Source organism: Daphnia carinata, chromosome 2, assembly GCF_022539665.2.
Source record: "Daphnia carinata strain CSIRO-1 chromosome 2, CSIRO_AGI_Dcar_HiC_V3, whole genome shotgun sequence".
Classification (NCBI taxonomy): Eukaryota; Metazoa; Arthropoda; class Branchiopoda; order Diplostraca; family Daphniidae; genus Daphnia; species Daphnia carinata.
In genome coordinates, this window is record NC_081332.1 from 7,090,279 (window position 1) to 7,098,921 (window position 8,643).

General features: G+C 36.9%; 3 protein-coding genes and 1 long non-coding RNA gene across 5 annotated transcripts; 2 read left to right on the forward strand and 2 right to left on the reverse strand.

The window, feature by feature from the left end:
- Positions 1–905: 905 nt before the first annotated feature.
- On the reverse strand, positions 906–3,003 carry LOC130687104 (uncharacterized). Of its 2 annotated transcripts, none has more exons than XR_009000044.2 (9): positions 2,896–3,003; positions 2,713–2,830; positions 2,562–2,653; positions 2,387–2,494; positions 2,216–2,329; positions 2,025–2,147; positions 1,834–1,938; positions 1,606–1,766; positions 906–1,538 (listed from the first exon to the last, which is right to left on the reverse strand). It is a non-coding gene; the product is annotated as an uncharacterized LOC130687104 (long non-coding RNA). The 2 variants fall into 2 exon arrangements; XR_009000041.2 differs by having other exon boundaries at positions 907–1,538; positions 1,606–1,770.
- Positions 3,004–3,124: 121 nt separating this feature from the next.
- LOC130687131 (uncharacterized) lies at positions 3,125–4,786 on the reverse strand. Its single transcript, XM_057510284.1, has 6 exons — positions 4,231–4,786; positions 4,055–4,165; positions 3,754–3,990; positions 3,509–3,690; positions 3,343–3,437; positions 3,125–3,255 (listed from the first exon to the last, which is right to left on the reverse strand). Exons 3-6 carry the CDS (start codon positions 3,931–3,933, stop codon positions 3,239–3,241), a joined length of 474 nt encoding a protein of 157 aa, XP_057366267.1. The 5' UTR covers positions 3,934–3,990; positions 4,055–4,165; positions 4,231–4,786; the 3' UTR covers positions 3,125–3,238.
- A 291-nt stretch (positions 4,787–5,077) lies between these two features.
- LOC130687132 (uncharacterized) lies at positions 5,078–6,901 on the forward strand. Its single transcript, XM_059497660.1, has 6 exons — positions 5,078–5,738; positions 5,804–5,914; positions 5,979–6,215; positions 6,279–6,460; positions 6,532–6,626; positions 6,714–6,901. Exons 3-6 carry the CDS (start codon positions 6,036–6,038, stop codon positions 6,728–6,730), a joined length of 474 nt encoding a protein of 157 aa, XP_059353643.1. The 5' UTR covers positions 5,078–5,738; positions 5,804–5,914; positions 5,979–6,035; the 3' UTR covers positions 6,731–6,901.
- A 36-nt stretch (positions 6,902–6,937) lies between these two features.
- On the forward strand, positions 6,938–8,341 carry LOC130687102 (uncharacterized). The gene is made up of 8 exons (XM_057510260.2): positions 6,938–7,073; positions 7,139–7,256; positions 7,316–7,407; positions 7,475–7,582; positions 7,640–7,753; positions 7,822–7,944; positions 8,031–8,135; positions 8,203–8,341. Exons 2-6 carry the CDS (start codon positions 7,244–7,246, stop codon positions 7,828–7,830), a joined length of 336 nt encoding a protein of 111 aa, XP_057366243.1. The 5' UTR covers positions 6,938–7,073; positions 7,139–7,243; the 3' UTR covers positions 7,831–7,944; positions 8,031–8,135; positions 8,203–8,341.
- The last annotated feature ends 302 nt before the right edge of the window (positions 8,342–8,643 follow it).

The following is an 8,643-nucleotide window of genomic DNA, read 5'->3' on the forward strand; positions in this document are numbered from 1 at the left end:
CTTTGTAAAAGTCGTTCGATGGCCTACTAAGATCCCTTTTCTGACACCAATTGTTACGGATGTAGCCGGCGTTGTACCCAGAAGCCTGACAACGAGCACGGATAGTCGCTGAGGCGGAAATATAGTTGGATAATTCCAAAAGTCAGGCAAGACGAAGTGTATTAGTCAGGGGAAACAAATTGACACACTTTCACACAAGTTCGCGAAGGGAAGCCAGCGCTTAACGCAAAGCTCCTTCTTTCAACCACACAGTAGACGGCGAGATCACAGACTGCCCCGCGTAACTGCGAGCAGACGACCCGTCGCCTACATTCCGGTTGGCCATCTGTTGAGGGGAAATGGAATCGGGACACGAGATGGGGGTACATGACAGGACACTGTTATGGGGTATGATACTTGTAACAAAAGCTTCGTCATTTTCACATCCTGCCCTCCACTTTCTAAAATCATGAAAACCTTTCATAATTATTTGTGGATAAAATTTACGGTCAAAATTGATCAAGTTTGCACCAATCGATAGCTCTTGTTAAGGGCTGTCCATTCCTGTTAAATTTACGTGCAACTTTCAGAAAAGAAAAAAGTTTAAGAGTATCATCCATTTTTGTGTTTTTATCTGTTGGGTCCATTACAGCCCTAGATCGAAAAAATCAAATTTTGCTTTTAAATTTTTTCTGTTTTTGAAAATGTTTACAAAAATCACACAGAAATGGATAGTTCTTATAAAGGGCTATGGATTGCCATCAAATCTAGCGAACACCGTAATGCTTCTTTGTTCTTCTTGTATTGTTATAGTTATACATATATTTATTTTTGTAATCCCTTCTTGCTTTGAATACCGAACTTTGCTGACAAATAAGACTAAATTTGTTTACTTTTATCTACTGTATTTTTCTTTGTCGTATATATTGTATACATTATGTTATTGGACAAATTTATGGTTAGTAACCTTCGCACTACTCCCTTGAAAAAAATAGAAGGGATAAACCAAACGTACAATTTGATTATGAGCGCAGCTGTATTTATTCTTTATTTTCACAGAAACACGGAGTTAAAGCGAGGTATCAGTTGAACATACCTCATTCCACAGTTGAATTAAAACTATTATCAGCTTCGTCGGAAGAACTAGAATCCGCAATTTCAGTTCCTTCAAACGTAATACCAAAATTGCTTTCCCCATCATCTTCTGAAGTGGTATCCGAATCCGACGTGTTTTCGTTGAGGTTGCTCCTGTCCATTGTTTGACGAATTTCAGGGCTTGGTACATTTATAATGCCACAAGACCATGATGATGCGTCTTCCAAGAGAGCACCAATTCTGGAACTTTCTCTTCTTAAAAGGTTCACTTTCCCTTTGTAAAACGGTTTATCTTGTTGTGCGTCGGGTTGAATTCTTCTGTATCTCTTCGGAAAGTAACTTTTTCTTGTCACAAAGTCCAATGTAGAAATGCTCCATTTCCTTTTTAACTTGAATAATTTCTTCACGACTTCTCTGATGAAACATCCAAGCATCGATGAGGTGATATTTCAATTGAAATGAAACTGAAACAAAGAATGTAATTTTAATTTCTGGTATAAGCCATGTAGGTCTAATATAAACAGGAAATACTTTCAGAAGAAGACTGCCAGGGAAAAATTCCATTGTAACAATTTTCTATCGTTACTTTTTCACTATCGAGTATTGTCTGCTCATTTATTGTTCCAATGATGATTTGGACTTTCTCGGAACATTTCTGCAACTGCCTTTTGAACTCTGATCGCGACTTGGAGCTGTCTGAGAAAGATTATCAATATTATTGGTTTAGGAATGATCTTACTGCTATATAAGTGCTCTTACCTGCCTCCTTCGCTATACGATTTTTTAAATTCCTCATTAGCAGATGTGTCGCTTCGAGACTCTTCCTTGCAACATCAAGAGGAGTTTTTTTAGTAATCCTCTTCCCTGCAAACGAAAAACAAAAGAAAATCAGCCTTTTTTATTAGTAAGATTTTATTAGGAAGAGTATGATTGCATGATATTAACATTACTCTGGCAGCGAGACGCTTCGTTCCGGAGGTCTTCAAGAATTTTGGGAAGTTGAGGCACAACTCCTTCGCCAAGACTTTTTTCAAGTTTAAAGATATCCGATGTAAGTTGTGGTACTATGGATTCTGCTTGAAATATAAGAAAACTTAATGAATAATCAAAACTAACTTTTCGTCAATCATATCGATAGTACGGATCGCAGTTTGTTTGATTGGACCACAGCAAAATCTCTTAATTTCTTAGCCGGAGATTTTATCTGCAATAACTTTTTGAGTTTGTATGGAATTTCATCCATAGCCTGCTGAGCCTGGGGAAAAAAAGATTGTAGAATTTGCGTATTACTTGTTTAGAGACGAATTAATACCTTGGATAGTTTCTCACGGGCTTCGTGCAATTGACGCTTAGTTTCCTCTAGCCATGTTTGTTTTTGCTTTTCAAACTCTTTATCATAACGAACCGAATCATCAAGAGCCTGGAAATTAAAACACGAAGCGTTGTGAAAATGTAATGTTTTAAGTTATTTAAAGAGAAAAACCTACAGCATTATAGAATTTCGCTAGTTGCTTGGCCATTCCGCATTCCTTTCCTTGATTCCAGTAGATCATTCCATCGGTTAAATGGTCCCTTCTATCTAATAAAATCAAATTGTTCTAAGAAAAGTACCGACATGGATTAGTAATAAAAACTTACTTGGATTACTCATGTGCTTTGTAGTGGATCAATAACGAGACATTTTGGAGTTAGTCTGTTCAGTCGTCTCGCCTGTTGTTGACGCAGCTCCAGTCATCCAATGACCTCCATACAAAAGCTAAACCAAAATAAAAGCTGTAATAAGCAAAGAAGGAAACAACCATTATTTTTAAAAACTATTACCTGACAAAACATTGTGTGGGTTTTACCATGAAATCGGCTAAGAAATGGAATCATTTCCTTGGTATGTTTTTGGAAATCCTCTGTTTCCAACTTTGTTCCCACATCCTTTGCAAAAGACCAGTAATTGCAAACAACGTCATAGCAGAAAAATTTGAATTTTTCTTTTAATGCAAAATCGTGCAGATAGAGGATATGCCTGTAGGATTCTCCCTTGTCCATATCAACGGCTCTCCACAGAACACCGTGACGACAAGTGGAAAACACGATTCCAGTCTCAGCTAGCCCTTTCTTATGACTTGAATCTTCTTTTCCTGCTTTGTACTTAGCGGAGCCACATGAATCCTTACTGCTTGACCCACACTGCCATAAAAAATAAATTAACACTGCGTTAGTTAGATAGACTGTAAATTTTTATGAACGTAGAGTATGAACAAAATTGTGACTTACCGGAATTTTTTGCCGCATTAATTTTGGCAACAAAATTCAAAAACTTTATTGTGTCAACAATACCAGCATCTGCGAAGAGGGAGGGGACATCCACGCTTGAAACAGTTGGATTTTTCTATGGTTAAAAATTTAATTTCACAGTACAATTCTAAATAATGATACTCACCCAAGCGCAGACAGCCAGCGATACAGCTTCATGTTTCCATCCACATGAATAGCTAATGGACATGTTCCACATGCCAGGCATTTGAATAGTTCCCTTCCATTTATTTCCGTATTAAGAAGGTAGAGAAGATGGTCATATTGGCGGCTTGCCAGGCCAAACAATTTCCTATCAATTGTTGCGCACTACATAAAAAAAAATGGTTAGTAAAGGTTATTTTGAAACAAGTACTTGTCAACTAGAAATACTCTATTAGACGTCTTGGAAATTTCAGAGAGGGTTTCAACAAACTTTCTCTCCGATGTGCCGGGAGCTTGGTGTTTCAAATGGCGCCACATTTGAAGTAATTCACTGGAGAAAAAAGTGAGAGCGATTTTTTGCCAATGTTGGCCACCAGCCAGACACGACGTAATCCGCTTCGTTGGCATCCTTTTTTTCGCCACATATGGCACACAGGAATATGTAGGTATGAAGATCAAATCTCCCTAGGTATTTAATGAAAGGAGAAAGATTAGATAAAATACAAATTTGATAGTCTATAACCCATACCACTTTCAGTTATGATAACTATTCTCCTTTTCCCAGCTGTTAATGAAAAAGCTGTCAAACACTCACATGTTTGACATCTGAACGATACTGGAAAACATGGAACTGGAACATCTGTAAAATAAGAATTTAAAAATTAAAATAATAAAAATGATTTTAGTTCTAAGTAGCCTACTTACCACAAACAATAATTTGGCCTGACAAAACAGATTCTTCAGGTAGGAGAGTCTTTGACGTTTCTTCTTTGTAGAGTGTTCGCAGATGAAAAGGATTAGATTTGTGAAAAGCTTCATCACATTTCTCACATCTTTTTTTCCTACAATTGCCGCAGGAAATGTAGTGCTGTGAAAGTGGAGCTTGGCAGTCAGCACACCAAGATGTTGCAAATGATTGTGATGAAACGAAGGCTTCAAGAAAATTGTGTTTGGCAGAAGCCCAGTCTTTATGAATCTCATTGATTCTTCGAGTCCAATTTGATGTTGCAGTTTTAGTTTCTTCCAGTTCTTCGTGAATGAAAGATTCTTGGCACTCAATTAAATTTACTTGTTCTTCAACATAATTAAGGCAATCTTGGGCAAGATTGTCTTCTGGTGCTTTACTGGAACGAGACTCAACTGGGCAGCAATCCAAAGTTTTTGGAAGAACTCCCCAAAGTTTCTTTTTGAACATGGTCTCACTACATATGTAGTGAGACCATGTTGTGATTTTTATACTGAGTGATACCAACATGGTCTCACTACATATGTACTAAGTAGTACATAGTCACAGATGCACTTTTTCTTATGGGCAAAATGCGCTGCGTGTTTGTCAGTTGTTTTTTTTTTGCACTTTGTCTGTACCAAATGCGCTGTGCACTTTTCAATTGTTTTTTGTTTTGATTTTTGCTGTGCACTTTTCAATTGTGTTTTGTTTTGATTTTTGCTGTGCACTTTTCAATTGTGTTTTGTTTTGATTTTTGTAACATCAAACCAAACGTGTCAAAATAAAATGGACCCAATGTGCACAGAAATCCAAAGAAAACTTGTATCTTTCCTTAGATTCAAGGAAAGAGGTGACACATTGAATGAAAAACGCAAAAGCTATCGAATATTAAGTCAATCTTCTGGCACAGATATGCGATTCTGTGGTATTTACAAACATAAAAGTTCTGGTTCTTCACTTTCTAGTAAAAAGAAGACATTAAAGGAATATAGTGTAGTGATTCAAAAAGAAACTTTGGGGAGTTCTTCAAAAACTTTGGATTGCTGCCCAGTTGAGTCTCGTTCCAGTAAAGCACCAGAAGACAATCTTGCCCAAGATTGCCTTAATTATGTTGAAGAACAAGTAAATTTAATTGAGTGCCAAGAATCTTTCATTCACGAAGAACTGGAAGAAACTAAAACTGCAACATCAAATTGGACTCGAAGAATCAATGAGATTCATAAAGACTGGGCTTCTGCCAAACACAATTTTCTTGAAGCCTTCGTTTCATCACAATCATTTGCAACATCTTGGTGTGCTGACTGCCCAGCTCCACTTTCACAGCACTACATTTCCTGTGGCAATTGTAGGAAAAAAAGATGTGAGAAATGTGATGAAGCTTTTCACAAATCTAATCCTTTTCATCTGCGAACACTCTACAAAGAAGAAACGTCAAAGACTCTCCTACCTGAAGAATCTGTTTTGTCAGGCCAAATTATTGTTTGTGGTAAGTAGGCTACTTAGAACTAAAATCATTTTTATTATTTTAATTTTTAAATTCTTATTTTACAGATGTTCCAGTTCCATGTTTTCCAGTATCGTTCAGATGTCAAACATGTGAGTGTTTGACAGCTTTTTCATTAACAGCTGGGAAAAGGAGAATAGTTATCATAACTGAAAGTGGTATGGGTTATAGACTATCAAATTTGTATTTTATCTAATCTTTCTCCTTTCATTAAATACCTAGGGAGATTTGATCTTCATACCTACATATTCCTGTGTGCCATATGTGGCGAAAAAAAGGATGCCAACGAAGCGGATTACGTCGTGTCTGGCTGGTGGCCAACATTGGCAAAAAATCGCTCTCACTTTTTTCTCCAGTGAATTACTTCAAATGTGGCGCCATTTGAAACACCAAGCTCCCGGCACATCGGAGAGAAAGTTTGTTGAAACCCTCTCTGAAATTTCCAAGACGTCTAATAGAGTATTTCTAGTTGACAAGTACTTGTTTCAAAATAACCTTTACTAACCATTTTTTTTTATGTAGTGCGCAACAATTGATAGGAAATTGTTTGGCCTGGCAAGCCGCCAATATGACCATCTTCTCTACCTTCTTAATACGGAAATAAATGGAAGGGAACTATTCAAATGCCTGGCATGTGGAACACGTCCATTAGCTATTCATGTGGATGGAAACATGAAGCTGTATCGCTGGCTGTCTGCGCTTGGGTGAGTATCATTATTTAGAATTGTACTGTGAAATTAAATTTTTAACCATAGAAAAATCCAACTGTTTCAAGCGTGGATGTCCCCTCCCTCTTCGCAGATGCTGGTATTGTTGACACAATAAAGTTTTTGAATTTTGTTGCCAAAATTAATGCGGCAAAAAATTCCGGTAAGTCACAATTTTGTTCATACTCTACGTTCATAAAAATTTACAGTCTATCTAACTAACGCAGTGTTAATTTATTTTTTATGGCAGTGTGGGTCAAGCAGTAAGGATTCATGTGGCTCCGCTAAGTACAAAGCAGGAAAAGAAGATTCAAGTCACAAGAAGGCACTAGCTGAAACTGGGATTGTATTTTGCAGTTGCCGTCACGGTGTTTTGTGGAGAGCTTTTGATATGGACAAGGGAGAATCCTAGAGGCATATCCTCTATCTGCATGATTTTGCATTAAAAGAAAATTTCTAATTTTTCTGCTATGACGTTGTTTGCAATTACTGGCCTTTTTCAAAAGATGTGGGAACAAAGTTGGAAACAGAGGATTTCCAAAAACATACCAAGGAAATGATTCCATTTCTTAGCCGATTTCATGGTAAAACCCACACAATGTTTTGTCAGGTAATAGTTTTTAAAAATAATGGTTGTTTCCTTCTTTGCTTATTACAGCTTTTATTTTGGTTTAGCTTTTGTATGGAGGTCATTGGATGACTGGAGCTGCGTCAACAACAGGCGAGACGACTGAACAGACTAACTCCAAAATGTCTCGTTATTGATCCACTACAAAGCACATGAGTAATCCAAGTAAGTTTTTATTACTAATCCATGTCGGTACTTTTCTTAGAACAATTTGATTTTATTAGATAGAAGGGACCATTTAACCGATGGAATGATCTACTGGAATCAAGGAAAGGAATGCGGAATGGCCAAGCAACTAGCGAAATTCTATAATGCTGTAGGTTTTTCTCTTTAAATAACTTAAAACATTACATTTTCACAACGCTTCGTGTTTTAATTTCCAGGCTCTTGATGATTCGGTTCGTTATGATAAAGAGTTTGAAAAGCAAAAACAAACATGGCTAGAGGAAACTAAGCGTCAATTGCACGAAGCCCGTGAGAAACTATCCAAGGTATTAATTCGTCTCTAAACAAGTAATACGCAAATTCTACAATCTTTTTTTCCCCAGGCTCAGCAGGCTATGGATGAAATTCCATACAAACTCAAAAAGTTATTGCAGATAAAATCTCCGGCTAAGAAATTAAGAGATTTTGCTGTGGTCCAATCAAACAAACTGCGATCCGTACTATCGATATGATTGACGAAAAGTTAGTTTTGATTATTCATTAAGTTTTCTTATATTTCAAGCAGAATCCATAGTACCACAACTTACATCGGATATCTTTAAACTTGAAAAAAGTCTTGGCGAAGGAGTTGTGCCTCAACTTCCCAAAATTCTTGAAGACCTCCGGAACGAAGCGTCTCGCTGCCAGAGTAATGTTAATATCATGCAATCATACTCTTCCTAATAAAATCTTACTAATAAAAAAGGCTGATTTTCTTTTGTTTTTCGTTTGCAGGGAAGAGGATTACTAAAAAAACTCCTCTTGATGTTGCAAGGAAGAGTCTCGAAGCGACACATCTGCTAATGAGGAATTTAAAAAATCGTATAGCGAAGGAGGCAGGTAAGAGCACTTATATAGCAGTAAGATCATTCCTAAACCAATAATATTGATAATCTTTCTCAGACAGCTCCAAGTCGCGATCAGAGTTCAAAAGGCAGTTGCAGAAATGTTCCGAGAAAGTCCAAATCATCATTGGAACAATAAATGAGCAGACAATACTCGATAGTGAAAAAGTAACGATAGAAAATTGTTACAATGGAATTTTTCCCTGGCAGTCTTCTTCTGAAAGTATTTCCTGTTTATATTAGACCTACATGGCTTATACCAGAATTAAAATTACATTCTTTGTTTCAGTTTCATTTCAATTGAAATATCACCTCATCGATGCTTGGATGTTTCATCAGAGAAGTCGTGAAGAAATTATTCAAGTTAAAAAGGAAATGGAGCATTTCTACATTGGACTTTGTGACAAGAAAAAGTTACTTTCCGAAGAGATACAGAAGAATTCAACCCGACGCACAACAAGATAAACCGTTTTACAAAGGGAAAGTGAACCTTTTAAGAAGAG